General features: G+C 50.6%; 1 protein-coding gene across 2 annotated transcripts in view; it reads left to right on the top strand.

Moving 5' to 3' along the window:
- Positions 1 to 19,300, top strand: part of ARID1A (AT-rich interaction domain 1A) — a 54,710-nt gene that overhangs the window by 7,358 nt on the left and 28,052 nt on the right. For both annotated transcript variants that reach the window (XM_064398685.1, XM_064398684.1), the window contains exons 2-4: positions 15,025 to 15,237; positions 15,875 to 16,318; positions 16,914 to 17,027. In XM_064398685.1, the coding sequence (XP_064254755.1) occupies positions 15,025 to 15,237; positions 15,875 to 16,318; positions 16,914 to 17,027 (771 nt within the window). The remainder of the gene's footprint in view (positions 1 to 15,024; positions 15,238 to 15,874; positions 16,319 to 16,913; positions 17,028 to 19,300) is intronic.

The following is a 19,300-nucleotide window of genomic DNA, read 5'->3' as shown; positions in this document are numbered from 1 at the left end:
GGTTCTTTGGTTCTGAAGTTCTGCAGGAGCTGGGTTTCTTCAGGGTTCTTTGGCTCTGGAGTTCTGCAGGAGCTGGGTTTCTTTAGGATTCTGAAGTTCTGCAGGAGCTGGGTTTCTTCAGGGTTCCAAAGTTCTGCAGGAGCTGGGTTTCTTTAAGGTTCTTTGGTTCCAGAGTTCTGCAGGAGCTGGGTTTCTTTAGGGTTCTTTGGTTCCAAAGTTCTGCAGGAGCTGGGTTTCTTTAGGGTTCTGAAGTTCTGCAGGAGCTGGGTTTCTTTAGGGTTCTAAAGTTCTGCAGGAGCTGGGTTTCAGGCAGCTTTTTGTTTCTCCCTGTTAAGCTGGAACGTGGGGTCTGGATTCCCTCAGTGGCTGTTCCTCAGCAGCTGAGCTGCTGCTGTGGGAACTTAGGGAAGGGCTGAGGCTCCAGGGCTGGGGAGGGGAGTGTGAATGCTCTGAATCCCATCCTGTGCTGTGTGACCCCAGCCTCCACTGAGACCCTTTGGATGGAGCTCTGTGCTTAAAGCAGAGCCCAGGGCTGCAGCAGGAGGAGCTGCTTCTGCCAGGACTCCTCCTGTCCGTGTCTTACCATCCCATGTCCTAATCAGACATGGATTAATCATGTATTAGCACATGGCTGAGGGAGGGGTTCACACTCCTGCCTCTTCCCTGCGCCTGAGCTGCGGTGTTGTAAGCCAGCAGGTCACTCCTGCAGCTGGGGCATTTCTGAGGGCTCTGCACCACATCAAGGAGAGCATTTCCAGGTTAGCCACAGTGTCTTTCTGGAGTGCTTCTGAGTCTTGAGTGACAGCTCAGTGAGTATTTACACAACGTGGGCATGAGTTCTCTGGAGTGAAACGAAAAGGATGCTGCATAATGACAGGTAAACTTAATAAAAGCTGCCTCACAATTCCTCAGCAAGTATTTCTTTTTGCTTTAGGGGTTAAGAGTAAAATGTAGCTGGAGTCTAATTTCTAATCATGTTTTTTATATTTTTTTCTGGGAGAAAAAAGGGACAAAAGTGTATAGGCTCAAATAGGGGGATTGGTTAATTCTATTAATAGGGTAAAGAAATATCTTTATGAGAGAGTGGATATAGTGTTTATGTCTTAATTCCTATGAAATTCCCATGAAAAATCAGTTTGTGTAAATAACTCCAAAAAAACTGCTGCTCCATTACAGTTATTGGCATTTCATGTGATAACCAGCATGTCATTATTTCCTTAAGCCAACTCTGGTAATTGAAACTCTTTGAAGGACAAATTCAATTGCTATTAACTTTCTTTCTTTTTCTCTTTTTTTTTTTTTAACTTGAGCAACTTTTTCTCTCTCCTGGATAATTAACATTAAGCTTAAGTTGGTCCAAGAAGCTCTGGGTTAGACGTGGGCAGTGTTTTTTGGGAGCCCTGATGCAGCTGAGCCTGCTCCTTGTCCTGGTTTTGTGGGTGCTTGGCCATGTGGGGAGCCAGGGGGGACCAGAGGTGGCTTTGTTTTGGTGGGATGTGATGGGGACATCTTGGATGTGGCTGGGAGGAGGCTGAGGCCAAAGGTGGCCCTGACTTTCTTCCACTTACAACTTTCCACCCTTAGAGATTCTGTGACTCTTTTCTCACAGAGAAGTTCTTGAAGCTGGGAGGGCTCTGGATTTTCCCACCCGGGGAGGATGAATGGGTTAAAGAAGTACTTTCCTCCCCTCCACTCACTTGTGAAATTTCATTCAGGTTTGACTAAGAGAAACCCTGAAAATTACCATTTCCCTTCTGATGTCAGCACGTCCTGGCACCCTGCCTGTGAGCAGCCAGCAGGAATGTTTGAAAACCTGGGCCCAGCCCCAGCTCCAGCTGCACCTCCAGGCTCTGGGAAAGGCTCTGCTGGGGCAGCAGCTTGGCATGGCCAGGGCTGCCCAGGGCTCCCCATCCCTGCCCAGGGCTCCCCATCCATGCCCAGGGCTCCCCATCCCTGCCCACCCTGCCAGGACAGGGCACAGGCAGGAGGGAGGCAGGATGCTGCTCTGGAAATGGCCATTCTGCTCTGGGTTTCGGTGCTGCATTGGATCGTTTTGGTGAGGAGAGCAGGCTGTGCTGCCTGGATCTCGCTGTTCGGTGAGGATGTTTTGCTTGTTCAGCAGAGGTCTGGAGGTGAGCTGGGGAGGTCACCAAGCCCCCCTGTCCTGCTCCAGAGCAGGGCCAGCCACACCTGAGCACAGACAGAGGAGCTGCCCCCATGTCTCAGTGCTTTGCTGCCTGTTGGACATTAGGAAAAACACTCCAGCTCAAATCACCTTAATTGTCTCATGTCCTGTCTCTCCAGCTGTGGAGAGCAGAGGCAAAGGTGCACACACAGTAACCTGCTCTTAAACCTGTGCCTTTGTGCCTGTCCCCTGTTTCCTTGAGAGAAACTCTCTGGTTGTGTTGCAGAATGTCTCCCTTTGCTTCCAGGTTACTGTGGGAATTCTCTGGGAGGGGTTGGACTGTCCTGCTTTGCCACCTGAACTCTGCCAGGGTCCTGGGCTCACTGCTCTCTGTGGGATCCTTCCTGGAGGCCTGTTTGCAGTTTTGTACTTCATAACCAAGGGTGGATTTAAAGTCCAAATGACTGTAGGACTATGCACCCTGTGCGAGTTTAGGAGGAGAGTCTGGTACTCATTAACTCTGTGTAAATAATTAAACCAGTGCCAGGCTAGAGGTGGTCTCCCCTCAGCCCTGCTCCTTGTGGAAGGCTTTCAACAAGAGTTCTTACCTCTGTGCAGGAGAGCCACTGAAACGGTGGAAGTGCTGGAATTAGATAAAACTTGATTTTCTTTTCTCTCTAAATTATCTTTGACTTTGGGGTTTGCATGGCTAATCAAGGAAAAGACTTCCCATTCAAGGCCAGTTTCCTGGGTGTGATCACGTGTTCCAGAAACTGCCTTTATGTGCTGTGGCTGCACGTGTTGTCTCTGTTCTGGGGAGTCCTGCAGCCCTGCCCCTCGGACTGCGTGGGTGGGGAGGGGTATTTTTTATTATAAAAAACCCCAAACTCATTTACTTACTGTTCTGTGGGCCACTTGTGGTGATTGCAGTGCTTTGGATCCCCTGGGAAGGTCCTGGGGCAGCTGCTGCATGCAGACAAGTTGAACATTAATTTAAAAAAAAATATATATGTGGATAATTGGACAGTGTTTTGAGAGGAGACATTTAAGTATTGAAGTATCTCAGGGTTTTTCAGGTTATTGTGGCAGATCAGTGAGGCTTGAAGGAGGAGTTTCCCATGTTTTGGAAGCTTCCCCTGGCTCTGCACCCTGCAGGTGGCAGAGAGGTGCTCTAAACCATGGCTCAGAATCCAGGCTGATGCCCTCACTGCTGGATCAGAATTTCTCTCTGGGCATGGGGTTACACCCAGAACAGTTTTCACAGGATCACAGCTTGGGAGGGACCTCTGGAGATGCCCCAGCCCTGCCCAGGCAGGGGCACCTGGAGCAGCTGGCACAGGGACACGTCCAGGTGGGTTTGGGATGTCCCCACAGAGCTCCAGCCCTCCCTGGGCAGCTGTTCCAGGGCTCTGCCACCCTCGTGGAAAGAAGTTCTCCCTCATGTTGGGGTGGAACTTGTGTTTTATTTTATGGCCATTGCTCCTTGTCCTGTTACTGTCACCACTGAACAGAGTGGCACCATCCTCTTGAGAATTTTCTTTGGTTTAAGGAAAAATCATCCTGATGGAAATGTGGTTTCCAGCAGCCTGTGGGCAGAATGTGGCTCCTCTGGAACAGGGCACTCTGCTGGGGAAGAGACTTTCAGGGGGGAGTGAGAGAGATGGCATAAAACCCACCCTGACTCAGGTCATGCACTGGAGGAGAAGCAAAAAGCCTGACTGGCTGCAGTGCAGGAGACACGGACAGAGCAATCCTGTCCCAAATTATCCTGTCTGCCTGTACTTGAAAGATGTTTCTGAGCCCCTTCCCTGTCCTTCCTGCTCGGTTCACAGGCCGTGGTGGCGTTGCAAAAGCTGCTTTCCACGTTAATTGTGATTGATTACCTTGCAATCTGGGACAAGATTTCCTTTGAAAAGCTATATGCTGATTTGGTGTCAGGAATTAAAATCAGATGAAGTGATTAGTGTTGTATGAAACATCCCAGAGCAATGAGTGCTCCTTGGTTTTCAGCTGTGTGCTGGCCCTTAACCCTTCCCTGCCCTCTCCTTGGAACGAGGTGCTAAATCTGCAGCCCCTGCTCGGGTGAATAACTCAGCTGGGGCAGTGTTGGGGACCCTGGGGCAATGTTGGGGACCCTGGAGCAATGCTGGGGACCCAGCAGGGGCAGGTGCCACGTGCTGCTGAGCCCCTGAGCAGGGATTTTCTGTCTGCAGTGAGGACTGTGAGCGTGCTGGAAGTGCAGGGTGCTGCTCCCAGGGAACAGGGGCAGGAATTGAGGAGAGCTTTGTGTCTGATCGCTCTGTAAATGGCAATAAACTGTTCAGAGGTGTCACTGCTGTCAAGGTACAGTCATGGCTCATCTTCCTTTCCTCATATGAGCTGTGTTACAGTTTCTTGTTATACCTGTTCCTGGAACCAGTGGAGACTCTGCAGCGTTGGCTGTTCCTCCTGCCCCCATGGCATTGGCACAGTTGGGAATTCTTGTATCCTCTCCCCAGCTGCCAGCACACGCTCCTCTTAACTCGCTAAGCAACTCCCCACGTTGTTCATTCTGCCTGGAAAGAAATCTGGATTATTTCTGCATGGAAATGAAATAAAAGCCCAAGGACAGAAGCGAGCATGGGGCAACAGAACCAGGCTTCAAAAATTACTGTAAGCAAGGCCTGTTGGGATTTAAAAAAAAAAAAAAAATTAGTATTTTTAAGTAAGGAACACCTTGTGTCACTCAGGATGTGTCTGTAGTGAACCTGAATCACAGCAGCCCTGGCTTGGTGAAGGCTCCAGGAGTGTCTTCCCTGCTGTCTGGAGCTGCCTTGGCTGCAGCTCCAAGTTTCTTGCCCACGTAGACTTTCCATCTCCCCCAGCAGCCCTGCTTTGCTGGATGCAAATAGCTCCTTTGGGTGTAAATACTGGAGATTGGTTGTGGCTTTGCTGTAAAGTTACAGAGCCCATCCTCAGTAAATGCAGATGGTAACTTGTCATTACTGCAATTTTAAATATTTTTGGTTCCGTGGAGCTGAAGTGGAGGCTTGAAGGTTGAATTTTAAGGCTAAAATAAGAGAAGGCTCACTAAAAGCCACAAAAATAGCGCCCAAATTTGTCAGCTGCTGTAACGACAAGGGAAATATGTAACTTTTCTGTTTTCTATTAACAAAACAAAGCTTTGCTACCTTGTTTCGGGTTGGATATAAAACACAGCGGGATCAGGAGGGGGTTTGGGGTTTACTGAGTTACTTCCTAAGGAGGGGAGAGCGGGGTTGGTGGCACAGAGTGTGGTGACAGCTCCTGTACCCCAGGTGTGTTTGAGGGACTCTGGGGTAATCAGTGATGATTATTCCAACCTCCTGGCTGGGCTGGGGCTGTGCCTTGGGGCTGTGAGAGCTGCCTGGCCCGTGTTACCCCATCCCAAGGCTGGGGTGATGTCCACTGTGGAGCTGTGGGAGCGTGGTGGAGCACGGAGGGCTGTGTTGGCACAGACTGGGGTTGCCTGTCTTCCACAGATTCATCCCCAGCCTCAGACTTCTTGGGTGATTTTTAATGCACTTTTGACTGAGTTCAGCCATTCTGCAGGAGCAGGGGAGAGGCTGAGCCGTGGCTTGGAGCAGCTGCATGCCCCAGCACGCAGCTCCTGTGGGTAAGATGGAGCTCTGGGATGAGGCACCTCCAAGAGCTGCAGCTCTCCAGGGATCAGGGTGGCTGTGTCCTCCCTCCCTCCTGTGGTAGGAGAGGTGGGGCTCTGGGGACCTGGGGTTGTTCAGAGCCCTGAGCTGATCCCAGAGGCTCCCCAGGAATGCCCATCCCGGCGTGGGAAGGGGTCATGGGAGTCTGCCTGTCCAGTTCAGTCTGTTCAGCCACTGTTTATTCTGGTGTAAAATGAGATGAATTTGCAAAGTGATGAGATATTCAAATACAGATGGAGCTTTCAGACACACAAGTGGGTAGAAACCTGTGCTGCTGCATTTTACAGATGAAGATTTATCAGGAAAGTGTTCTTAGAAAGGGATCCCAGGAGGCTGTGCTGGAGGTGTCTTATCAACTCCAGAATGTGCACCAGCACCCTCAGATTTCTGTGCAGAAAAGGCTTTTAATGAATTGATAAAACTACCTTTATTCTAGAAAGCAAACTCCAGTGAGCCCTTGCATTGGCTGTTCCTTCAGACCTCCTGGTTTGGGAAACGTCCCTCGTGTCCAGTAGCAAAAGACATCTGTCCCTGAGATCAGCAGGGCTTGTTTTAGAGGAAGCAGGGGTTACAGGGAATCAGCTGGATGACTGAAGTCTGCCACAGGTTGCAGTGTCTGAATGTATTTAGGGGGCATCTGGAGCCTTGCAGGTTTCCAGCACTGTTTGGAGCGAATATTTCGGGACTCCCTCGCTGGTGATGGGGAACAGCTGCTCTCGTGCTCCTTGGAGTGAGATCACTTAAGCAGTGGTGACACCGAGTGTAATTCTGCTCTTCCACCCCAGCCCTTCCTCCTCCTGCTTGTTTTATGGCTTGCTCTTGGCCCGGTCCCATCGCTGTGGTACAACAGGAGCTCCTTCCAGCCGGGCTGGAGCTGGAGCGAGACATTCGAGCGTCTTTTTGTTGACTTGCCTCCAGTTCATTAGAGCAGGAGTAGGAGGCTGGCTGAACTTAAAGCCTGGTTTAATATTCAGGAAGGAAGTTTCTTTCCATCTTAAAAGGAGCAGCACCTCATTACAAGGATCACATGTTCCTTGGGATCATCTCCCATGGAGCTCAGGCGCAGTTTCCTTTACATCTTGGTGTTGCTTGGATTTTTGGGTGGAGCCAGCAGCGGCACTTGGGGAATCCTGGGGCGAGCTGGTTGAATAATGTGCTTGTAAAGTGAATTGAAGCCTGATAGTCAGGGATAGATAGCTTGTTACTTAGTTCTCTGGATAGAAGGAAAATTGTATTTTAAGTGTAAGTTGAAATTATAAATTGTATGGGGATCACGCAGTCTGAATAACAAACTTCATCATCTGACCCCGACTGCCTGGGAAATGCCTGAAATTTTCACTGGTCATCAGCTATTGCACAGTAATCCTAATCTTTTGTTAATTTTGACTGCCTTTAAATCAGTAAATGGTGTTGTCAGAATGACCTGCCGTGGTGTAAGTAGTTGAGGTGGAGGGACAGGGAATGAGTCCTCTGGCTGTTGCTGATTTCCAGGTGGTGGGGGATCCCTTGTGCTGTTCCCATGGGGATGTGCTCTGAGCCTGCAGGCAGGAGAGGTGTCCATGAGGCACCATCGTGGTGCTTGTGGCAGACCTGGCACCTTCCCACCCTCCAGTTTTTAATAAATTAAAATATAACACAACTCTGCTGTTTCTTGGGCATGAACACTGTGCTGCTGTCAGGTTGTTTCCAGTGAGGCTTTGAGGGGCGACTCTCATTTCACTTCCCCACCACATCACCTTCTGCTGATTGACTTCTTTCAGGAATGAGATGTTCCATAATGATACATCTTGTAATCAAAACTCTGGTCAGTTTTAATCAATTAGGAGAACCTTAGTAAAAGCTGTGCTTTGGAAAGTCCTCTGAGATGTGTGGACTGGGCTCTTGCTGGGAAACGTTAATGGGTAATTACTGGATTGTGTTTAGCAGGGAGATGCAGGTCACAGGATGGCTGCTGGGAGAAACTCACTCATCCTCCTTCCACTGGTACAGCTCAGGATCTGGATTTACAGCAGATCTCCCCAAAGAAAGTGGTGTAATAAATGATCAAGGAGGGGTTAAACATTGAGCAGGGCAGATTTTAGGTTTGTAGGAGCTCCAGATAGAAGCAGGTGGCTGAAGTAATGCAGCAGGAGTCCTGTTCTCCTGTTCTCCTTGGTGTCGTGAGCTTGTTCTGAGGTCGGGGTGTTAGCAGAGGTTTAGAGGAATAGAAAGTGTCTGGGGTCAAACTCTGACCTACTGGGAAAAGTCAGAAGAAAAACCAGGCTCTTTCTGGTTGCAGAACTGAAACTGTGGAGCAGAGGTCATTTGTTTTGACAGCCAAACTCTCATCTGCATTGGCCATTGATAGTGAGATGATGATCCATCACCTCCTGGTTATGTGTCCGAATCCAAGTCAGATTCTGGGATTTGTGGGGGCGAGGGAGGAGTTTTATTTTTCTGTAGCTTAATGTAAAAATGGATTTGTCCTGCACGTCTCCAAGGGATGAGCATTTGTAACCCTGGACTGTATTCCAGAAGTCAGGTTTTGGCACTCCAGGCTTATGGGTGTGAGTCTGAGCATCCCAACTGCTTCCTGAAGGGAGTGGGGTTCCCAGAGGGATGGGGCTGCCCTGGGGAAGGCAAGGAGAGTCCCTGGTGGGAGCTGAGCAGGGCCAGCATGGGCTTGGTGTCTGCCCTGTGTGTGCTGAGGGACTGAAGGAAGTTGGTGGATTTCTCAAGTTTAAAAAGGGAGGGGAAAAGTAAAAAAGGAACTGTGCATTTCTGTGATGATATTCTCGGAGAAACAGGCTCGTTGTTGAGACTGTCCCAGTGAGGTGGTGGGTACATGGGTTTTCTAGGTGTTTTCTTTTGGGGGCATCTTCCCGTCCTGCTGGAGGATCTTTATTTTAACCTCAGCTTCCCTGAGCCTCTTCTGTCCCCCTTTAAAAGCAGACCTCCATGGGAAGAGAGGCATTGGAGCATGACCCGGGCTATAAAAGGCAGCGAGTTCAGGCCGGGGTGTTGACCTCAGCACAGCCAGTTGCACCTTAAATAGAGCAGATGAAAGAGTTCCCCACTGGAAGGTGAGCCGTGTTTGCTCCTGAACGAGGACGGTTGTTGGTTTGTGATCGTTCCTCCGGTGGCGGAGGAGTTGGAGTCGCCTTTGGGGGGGATTTTGGAAGGCACAGATGGGTGTGAGCCTGTCTGATGTGCAAACACGAGTGACCAGCTCAAACTGGGGTTTGCTGGAGGCTCCTGTATGCCCCTTGGGTGCTGCTGTGTCGCTGTCCCCATGAGTCCTGTTCTGGTGATGTCGTGGGAGAGGAGCTGCTGCTCTCAGCTGTGGAATCACCACAGCCTGCCTGGTTTTGGTGGATGCCCAGGGGCTTGGTGCCAGCTCTGGGCAATGCCTCCCTGTGTTCCACGTTGTTCATGAGCCCTGTGCTTTGTGAGCTGGTCCCATCACACGGGACGTGGGGTTTGTCTTGCTCGGGCCTTGGTGCTGCAGCAGCGCCCTTGGAACGTGGACAAGGGGAGGGTTTAAAGGTGGGAGGTCAAATCCCTCACCCCTCTTCTACAACACCCACTTGCTTCACTCCAGAGATCCCCTGGGGAGGTGAGCAGTTTGTCCCTGAGCCTGCGGTGTGTGTTGCCATCCCTGGTGCTGCTCAGCATCGTCTCAGCCCGGCCGCTTCCACTGCGCCGATCTCCGGCCAAGCTGGGGTGGCCAGGGAGCAGCTGGCACCTCGCTCTGGGTCCTGCAGGCTCCTCTTTGTACCAGTGCTCAGCAGCCAGACAACGCCTGGTTGCTGCCGGGGTCCTCCCCATCTGTTCTGGGCCCTTGCTGGGATTCCCGGCGCGGGTCCAAGCCCTCGCAGGGCCGGGGATTCCGAGCTCAACCTTGCTGGCAGGAGTGGCGTGGCTTTGCTTTTATGCAGATCAGCCATGTGCTTCTCACTTGAAGGCGTTCCACAGGAAAAGACGTTTCCTGTGTTTGGTTCTGGGTGGGCGGCTCCGGCTCGGGGCTGAGCTGGGCTTGGGAGAGGGATTACGGAGAGAGGCCCCCCCGTCCCCTCCACCTCCAGCGCTACGTCACCACAACACAACCACACGCGCTCATACTGGTGGTGTCATTCATTCAGTGCCAAGATTGCTTTAAAAAATTCCCTTGGCCCCAGTTCAAACAGGAGTACAGCTGGGATGTGTTAGATTTTAGGCAGTCTGCCCTCAATTTGAGATGAGTTATAAATAGCAGTGCCGACTTCCTTAACTACCACTCTCCGAGGTAAAATGCAGGTTAATGACTGTGGGAATCAATTAGGGCTTCTCTCGGTTAAACAGCCAGGAATGCTTTTTATTATTTTTTTTATCACAAATAACGGACAACAAAGCTGATCAGGAAAAGATTTCAAAGCCAAGGTGGGAGCTGAGGGCTTTTTTCTTATTTTGTCAACCTTCTTCTTTTTTTGAGGGGGTCAGGGGGGGCAGCTGAAGAAGCCAGTTGTGGCCAACACCCATGTTTGCCAATGATTGAATGACGCTGATTTGAAACTGGAGAGTTCAGTAAATCACTCTCCTTCTATTTCTTCCTCTGGCCCAATAAAACACAAATATGTAATAAGGTAACGGGGAAGGTCAGAATTCCATTTTTCTGTACAGCTGAGGAGAGTTTGGCTCTTGCTTCCGAAGTGGGATTTGCCTCTTCCCTTTACTCATTTTCCTGACAGGACCAATAGCATGTCCTCTCCAATTTAACCAAGCTATTCATTCAAGAGGCCAAATTTCTCTTCCACCGGACAAAATCTGAAAAGAATTGTTCATGGAATCCTCTTGTCTGCTTCAAGCTTTTTTGTTTCTTAGGGAAAGCCCTGGTGTTGTGTGGAAGAAGAGCTGGTTTCACCGCGCTGCCTCATTATAGGGGCCTGACACCCTTCACATCACACAGAGTGATTTGAAGAGCTTTTGAACTCGGCAATTTTAAGCTCACTCTGGGCTTGCTGTTACAAACTCTTAGTCTAGAAATATCTTAAATTACCCCAAAAGCTCCGCAGTTTCTCTGGAGCATGGGCTTCCGGTTGCTCTCTTTACTCCCCAAACCACACAGCTTTGTTTTTGGGAGTTTGACTGGTGGCAGGACAATGTTTTGTCGAGTTTTGGTACTTACTGGTGTTACACAACAGCAGAGATAGTAGGATTGAGGGAGAATAGAAGCAATTTCTATGAATGCAGGGAGGTGTAAGCAGGGGGTCTGGACTTCAGTGATCAAGGAGCAACACTTTCTCTCAATTATGTCTCTCTGTGGCAGGGCCTTTGCTTTTGAAGTGTAATCACAGTAATCTACTCCTGTGGTTTCCTATTGAAAGGATTTCCCATGTATCAGCCCAGAGAAGAATTTCCAGCCTTTTGCAGTCAGGGTTTGGTATTTCCCTATTTCCCCTGCCCATCTCTGTGACACAGGAGTGCAGAGGGGCTGTGCAGCCTCTGCTCCTCCCAGCACCCCACACCAGCCCTTGCATCAATCCCTGCGTTCCAGCTTGGCTCTTTTCTTGAGGCACATAAACTCCCTAAAAGGGTTTTGGGGCAGCAGGTTCAAGGAAGCTTCCTGATGGCTGACTCTTTGAGCCAGAGCAACAACACCAGGTCCAGAGCAGTTAAAGCCCCGTCAGTGACAGAGATGTGCGGGATATTCTGAATTAATGGGATATTTTGAAGGAAGAAACAACACGTGGCAGCATCTGAGATGTACAGGGCAACCCCAGGGAGCACGAATTAGCCTTGCTATGAGTCAGGAGTGTGTGTGTGAAATAGTTCCTTCATTAGGGATTAATTGGCATTTACATTCCTCCTGGTGATAGAATTTTATCCATAAGGCTGCAATCTAGATGCTCTTGGTGTTTGTTTTTAGCACCCTCTCTGTGCCAGGGCCTGGTGGAAGGGTGGCAGCTTGAGGCACATCGCGTCCTCCTACGCTGAGCAGTCAAGGTGACGACTTGGTCACATCCTGGAAAGATGTTTGGGGTTTCTGTTTTGGGTGTTTTCTTTTTTTTCTCTCTCTCTCTCTCTCTCTCTCTTGTTTTTTTTATTTTTTACATGGCTGCATAAACAGTTGGCAAACGTTTCTTGGAAGTTTTTTAGTAGTTGTCATGCTTCCTGTAGGAGTCATGGAAAAGTGAATCTTCACCTTGTTTTCTCCTCCCTGAAGAGATGGTTGGTCTTGTGGGTGACCACAGACAAGACAATCAGTGCAGGGGTGGCAGCATGTGGTGTGAGTGTATTTAGGGGGGGGGGGGGGGGAAAAAGTTTGAAAAAAACCCGAAAAAGAATGTATTTGAGAAGCTGCCTTGGGTAGAGGGCTGCAAAGGTGAGTTACAAGCAGGAGGAAGCAAGCAGCAAATGGAAAAGATGTTGAAATATTTAGTCAGTAACCCCAAAGTTGCATTTGTCAGGTGGAAGGAAGGATGTGAGTGCTTGGGGGTGGTGAGAGCAGGCTGAAGTCAAAAGCCAGGGGCTAGGAAAGCTCCTGGTGGCCCCGTTTTTACATACCAAAGGAGATAATGTGGGCAGGGAGAGGATGTCAGTAATGCAAGGGGATACCCACAAGGCAAGACCTGGGAAGCACCAGGGACAATTGCTGAGAAGATGTAAACACAATTTGCATCTTTTAAGGTGTATGGGAGCTCCACATGGGTGCTCCATTCAGGACTGGGGCCCTGAAGCTCACCAGAGCCTTCAAAGATCTCTTTTTTTCTGCCCCCATGAATGGAAGCTGCTTTTCCCAGCTGGCACAGACCCTGTGTGGGTGCCTGGCATTCCCTGGCAGGGACCTGGGGCTGCCTTGCAGCTCTGCCCTTGTCACTCCCCAGCAGCAGCATCTGTGAGAGCTTGGACATAAAACATGGAACAAAACTTGTTCGGGATTGGTTTGGTGTCACTGTGGATGAGAATGGGAACATCCAGCACAGCTGAGTGTGGGAGGGCATCCAAAATGTGCCTCTGCAGGGCTGGGCACTGGCTGGGGGCAGCTGGCACAGGATGGCAAAGGCTGTGCTCACACAGGGCAGGCTTTCTGGAGCCTCCCAGAGCTCCAGGAGCAGCTGGGAAACGCTCTCAGGCACAGGGTGTCACTCTGGGGGTGTCCTGTGCAGGGCTGAGCTGGATCCTGGGGGTCCCTTCCAGCTTGGCAGGGTCCATGGGTGCCCTGAGCTGCAGAGAGCACCTGGACTCAGCTCTCCATCCATTTGTGCCATATTGACACCAGTTGTTGTGAGAGTTTCCAGTTCCTGATGAGCCAGCAGCCTTTCCCTTCCCACAGTGGGGCTTTTCCTGCCATCCCACTCCGTGCCAGCCCCTGGTGCCCAGCAGAGCCCCACGAGCTGTCCCTGTGCTCGCTGCTGGCTCGGGGCTGAGCCTCGCTGGCAGCCACCCTGCACTGACAGCTGGCCACACAAATGTGTGCTGGGGCTCCAAGCTGTGCTGGCTGCTGGGGAAGGCTTCTCTCCAGTGCAGCATACTGCAAGGGCTTCCCTTCCCCCTGAGAGGAGAGGGTGGGTTCTGCAGACCCCACTGAAATCCTGCTCTGGTCTCCAGCATTCTGTGGGGTTTTCTGCAGACCCCACTGAAATCCTGCTCTGGTCTCCAGCGTTCTGTGGGGTTTTCTGCAAACACCACTGAAATCCTGCTCTGGTCTCCAGCATTCTGTGGGGTTTCCTGCAAACACCACTGAAATCCTGCTCTGGTCTCCAGCGTTCTGTGGGGTTTTCTGCAGACCCCACTGAAATCCTGCTCTGGTCTCCAGCATTCTGTGGGGTTTTCTGCAGACCCCACTGAAATCCTGCTCTGGTCTCCAGCATTCTGTGGGGTTTCCTGCAAACACCACTGAAATCCTGCTCTGGTCTCCAGCATTCTGTGGGGTTTTCTGCAGACCCCACTGAAATCCTGCTCTGGTCTCCAGCATTCTGTGGGGTTTCCTGCAAACACCACTGAAATCCTGCTCTGGTCTCCAGCATTCTGTGGGGTTTCCTGCAAACACCACTGAAATCCTGCTCTGGTCTCCAGCATTCTGTGGGGTTTTCTGCAGACCCCACTGAAATCCTGCTCTGGTCTCCAGCGTTCTGTGGGTTTTCCAGTGTGATGTTTGCTTGTGCAGACCTGTAGGGCCACTCCTCAAGCACCTGAGCTCAGCCAGAGAGGGTGGATCTGTACAAACACCACCCCGGGGCTGGTGGCAGGAAGGGATGGTGTAATAGAGTCCATTGTCATGGTGATCTGTGGAAAACATCTAATTGGGATTAGTTAGGTCACCAGGAGCTCAGGGAAGGATTCCCATTCAGTCCAAGGAATGGGGGTTAAGGATTGTGCTGGGATTCATTTAGAGGTCACCATGCCAGAACAGCCCTTGCTTTAGTGGGGGAATAGCTCCAAGCTGAAAAAGCCCTGTTTTGAGGTCTGTAGTGTTGAGGTTTATAGTGTTTTCAGGAAATCTGATTGAGTATTCCTAAATCTTAACTCCAGGCAGGGGTAGCACAGATGAAGTCCAAGGAAAGTTGCATTTCTTCACTCATTGTCTTTGCTCTAAAGCTCAGGGACCTGACTTTCGAGGCTGACAAAGTTTTTTACATGCATCTGTATAAATTTGACTTAGAAACTCTTTATTCTCCAAAAGGCAGCAGACACAAAGCACATGTAAAAAAAAAATAATTCAAAAATGAAGCTGCAGTCTTGAGGACTGTGGATGTCAGCAGCACTGCCCAGTGTTACTACATCAATGTGCATTAATTGAAATGCATAAGTGTAAATTAACAGCCTGTAGTGTTTTGGGAGACCTTGTTATACGTGAAAGAAGCAGTGTTTCTTGTGAATATTTAAATTTCAAGCCTAAATTTAACTTGTTGTGGAATATCTGGACATTAAAGTACTACCTACAATGGGGAAAAACCACTTCCACTGATAATTGATTTTTCTTGATGATCCTTCTTCCCTGTCTTGCCACGGGAGAGATGTCAGCATTAAATGACTTCTCGCTGGGCTTGTTCTTGGTGGAGTGCTGGGTTTGGGAGGGCAGCAGGAATCCTGCTGTAATTCCACATGTCACTTTGGGGTTTGGCCGCTGGCGAGAGGCAGACGAGCTTCTCCTTGGCGCCGAATTGCCGAATTTCTGCCGGGTTTTTTGGGAAGCTGCGATGCTTGAACGAACGATTCCTGTGTCTGGGTGTGCCTGACGTGTCCCGTGTTGCCTTGCAGCCGGCGAGCCCGATGGATCAGATGGGGAAGATGAGGCCTCAGCCCTACGGAGGGAACAACCCCTACACGCAGCAGCAGGGGCCGCAGGCGGGGCCGCAGCAGGGCCACGGCTACCCCGGGCAGCCCTATGGGCCACAGGCCCCCCAGAGATACCCCATGGCCATGCAGAGCAGGACGCAGAGCGCCATGGGCAGCATCTCCTATGCACAGCAGGTACGGCCCCCGGGCTGCCACGGCCTGACACGCGCGGCTGGGCAGGCAGGGACACTCTGCCAGGCTGGGTTCTTCGGGGCAAATGGCATTTCTGCAGGCTGGGTTTTGTGCCACGCCTGCGTCCAGGTGGGATTGGTAGCCTGGGGAATCCTTGTCTCCAAGAGAGGCGGTGGCAGAGCAGTGAATCTAGCAAGGGAAAAATAAATAGCAGGGGAGGGAGATCCTCTTTCTGCTGTGCTGTGTTAGAGACACAGCTGTTCTTTGCACAAGAAATGACTCCAGGTCAGTTTTGGCTCATTACATGATCCAAGTGGCGCCTGCTGGACTGTTTGCAGGATTCAAAAGGCAATTTATTTTTTTTTATGTTTGGAGCAAGCAGTCCTTCCTTTCAATGTTACTTTTGTTGAAGGGTGGTCAGATGGGGATCCCTAAAAACTTAGCTATGACGCCTGTTAGAACTTGGTTACTGTCACACGCACACGAGTGACTTTCTACTGTTTTCTGGGAAGTATCTAGGTAGCAACACAATTCCAGTGCATTTACTGCTCTGAATTTCTGCTTCTGGAGCAGAATCTGTGCGTGTGTGTGTGAGAGAAACACCCTTGTGACCGCTGCACCTCCATCTCTCCCCATGCAGATGCCTCCGTACGGGCAGCAGGGCCCCAGCGCGTACGGGCAGCAGAGCCAGAGCCCCTACTACAACCAGCAGAGCCCTCACCCGCAGCAGCAGCAGCAGCAGCAGCCTCCCTACTCGCAGCAGCCCCCGTCGCAGCCCTCTCACCCTCAGCCCTCGTACCAGCAGCAGCAGCAGCAGCAGCAGGCGCAGCCCCCGGCCGCGGCGCAGCCGCCCTACTCGCAGCCGCCCCATCAGCAGCCCCCCAGCCCGTACCCGCAGCAGCCGCCGGCCCCGCAGCACCCCCAGGGCCAGTCCCCCTACTCGCAGCAGCAGTCCCAGTCGCCGTACCAGCAGCAGCAGGCGCAGCAGCAGCAGCAGCAGGCGCAGCCCTCCTCGTCGTACCCGCCGGCGCAGCCGCCGCAGCAGCCCTCGGCCTACTCGCAGCAGCGCTTCCCCCCGCCTCAGGTAGGCTGAGCCCCGCTCTGCCCCTGCTCAGGGTCACTCTGTCACAGCCTGGGCCGTCACACCTCCTGTTCTCTGCGTTAGAACGGGGTGAGTGTGCGCAGAGAGCTGGCTGGCACAGCGTGGGCACGGCTGGTGGCTGCTCCTGTGGCTCACGGAGGTGTGGTGGCCAGCAAAAGTAAAACTTGGCTTTGGGGAGGAGAAACAGAACTTGGGGCTCTCAGCAAGCACTGCGGCTCATCCTGAGCAGCCCTTGAGAAGTGGAAGGGTTGAATTGACTGGCCTTGTTTCGTAGAGAGGTGTTTGGAGGGAGGGTGAGGTGGTGAAGGTGAGGAAGCAGAGATCCAGGACAGCCTGTGATGAGGGAAGGCTGGGAATGGCTGTTCTGTCATGGCCCTGGGCCTGTGCTCCCAGCCCTGAGCAGTGTTCGTGTGTGCTGGCTTTCAGTCCTGGCTCTCACCTCCTCTTCTGGGAAAGTGTCACCAAGGGGACAAAAATCTGCCACAATGTGGGAATATCCCAGAGTGATTCCAACAGAGGCTTTATTGTATTCCCATTGGTGACTTTTTTTTTGTGTGTGTGTTGGTTGATGTTTCAGGAGTTATCTCAAGACTCGTTTGGGTCCCAGGCATCCTCTGCTCCCTCAATGGCTTCCAGTAAAGGGCAAGAAGACATGAACTTGAATCTTCAGTCCAGACCTTCCAGCCTGCCGGTGAGTGGGGCCTGGCCCGAGGGCAATCAGCAGCACAGCAGGAAAATGAGCACTGGGGCTGTTCCTCGTGGAAATGGCAACCATGGAGGCTGCCTGTGCTTTTTACCAAGTCATTAGCTCCTGGCTTCCCACTGGAGGGTGAATGTAATTTACAAAAGTAATGGATTTGAGAGGGAAGTTTAACCCTGAGTGCTCTGGTCTGCAGGTTCTGCCTAAAGCAGTTAATTCTGTGAGCTCTGTGTGCAGTGTCTGAAGTACCTGACTGCTGATCTCCAGGGAAAATCCTCATTTTTACCTTATTTTCCTGTTCCTTGGCCCACTGTGGCACTGCTGACTGGCACTGGAGCATCAGTGGGCTTCTCTGGTCCAGTCTGACTGACCAGTTGGTGAAAAAGACAAATTCATTGGTATCTGGAGTGAGAAAGATCAGTCTCACATAGCTCCTTCCTTGGCAGACGGAAGGATTGTATTTTCTTTGGCATCCTAAATCTGAATGTGCAGTGACCAGTTAGGGTTGAGGTTAGTGCCCAGTGTTCCAGCAGGTTTTGGGCCAGAGTAGTTTAATTTTGTGTTAAAACATCAAGAAAACAGAGAAGGGTTGAAAGTTTAGGTTAGCTTGCACAAGTTGGTCTGTGCCTCTGGCTTGGAAGAAAAGTTTGGAGCTGCTGAGTTCCAGTTTTGCTGGTAACTTTTGTTCTAACCAGTAGGAAGTGAGTGAGGTTTTATTTTTTTCTTTAGCCACTAGCTAAGTCAGTGCTGGGAGCTACAGCTGGATTGGCCAGAGGAGTGAGCTGTGTGTAGAACTGAGTTATTTTTGCTCCCAGCAATGAGAACAGCTTTGTTACCAGCCCCTTGAAATAATGTCTTCGGATCATGGGTACAAATTGTCACCCAAAATATAAAGTGATTCTAGTTCTGACCACCTAATGGGAGTAGTTGTGGGTTGTTGCTTTTTCTTCCCTTTTTTTTTTTTTTTGCCTTTTGGACCCTGATTACAAAGATTTAATTTGTTCTGAGGCCTGGGGGGAAAAAAAAAATATTTTTAAATAGCATGTTTCTTTCCACTCTGCCTCTCCACAAGTTCTTCCATGTGACCCATCTTCTGGCAGGAGCACAGGAGAAGTGAAGCCACTGAAGTAATTGAAGAAATTGCTGTGGCTCAGAACGGTGGGAAGTCCTTTCAGAGGCACAGCTGATGGAGCCTTCCTGAATCCCACTGATCCCTCTGCCTTGGATTATAGGAATTAGGAACGAGGCTTTGCAGAAGTGGCTCCTTCTCAGCACCAAGTGGGAGTTTGTGTTATACCTTGTGGTTAAATATATTTGGCCCTTTTCAAGTTGTCCCTTCTCCTGAGTAGTCTAAGAAAAGAAATGCATCCCAGCTGCAAGAGTGGAGGAACCTACAAATAAGGGAATATCTAGTTTTCCTGCCTTTACCACCAAATCATTTGCATTTAAGAAATCAAGCAGACTTTAGCTTACCCAACCCTGGTGTGGTTTTGGCCTTTCTCTTCCTTGGCAGGCAAAAAATCAGGAAAAGGAGACTCACTTGTACATCTTTCATCATTCCTTGTTGTCTCTTTGGGATCCTGTAGGACAAGAGCAGCACCAGCTGAGAAGGGCTTCAGACAGGGATGCTGTGGGCTGTTGAAAGGCATCTCTGGGATGCTGGCAGCCAAATCCTTCTTTCAGTTTGCAGTGATCAATCTCCTGCTCAGAGTTTGGCCTGGGGATGCTCAGGAACACAAGATCTCCATGGAAGGGCACTATCAATTTCTTTTTATCTTCCTGATATTGCTCAGTCTGTCTAGTTGAGAAAGTTTTATCCTGCTCAGGAGGATTCCCAGATCCCTGTTTTGCCGTTATGGATGACTTAGAGGAGCAGAGTTTGTTTGTGGGCTTTTAATTTCATTACAGAGTCCTGAGCCCTTTCCCAGGCCTGGTGGGTGCTGTGGAAAAGCTCTCTGGGTATCCTGGCAAATCATGCCATGCATCATATTTAATTAAACACAGATCAGCCCCAGCAGGAAAAGGAGGTTCCTGTTTTTTAGGTTCTTGGGAAATGTTGAATTTATGTGCCCAGTGCCTTTACAAGTCTTGGCCTTTACACATGGATATTGTGCACCAGTGTTCATGCTGGAATTGTAAGCAATAAAGGGGAATATTCCTCTGGCTGGAGCATCACCCTTTCAGGAGGTGCTGCTCTCCTGGCAGGGACATTGCCAGGTTTTGTTCAGCTCCTGTGGCTGTTTGGGATCTGCCTGAGGAATGTC

Source organism: Passer domesticus, chromosome 24, assembly GCF_036417665.1.
Source record: "Passer domesticus isolate bPasDom1 chromosome 24, bPasDom1.hap1, whole genome shotgun sequence".
Classification (NCBI taxonomy): domain Eukaryota; kingdom Metazoa; phylum Chordata; class Aves; order Passeriformes; family Passeridae; genus Passer; species Passer domesticus.
This window is presented reverse-complemented; position numbering and strand designations above follow the sequence as displayed.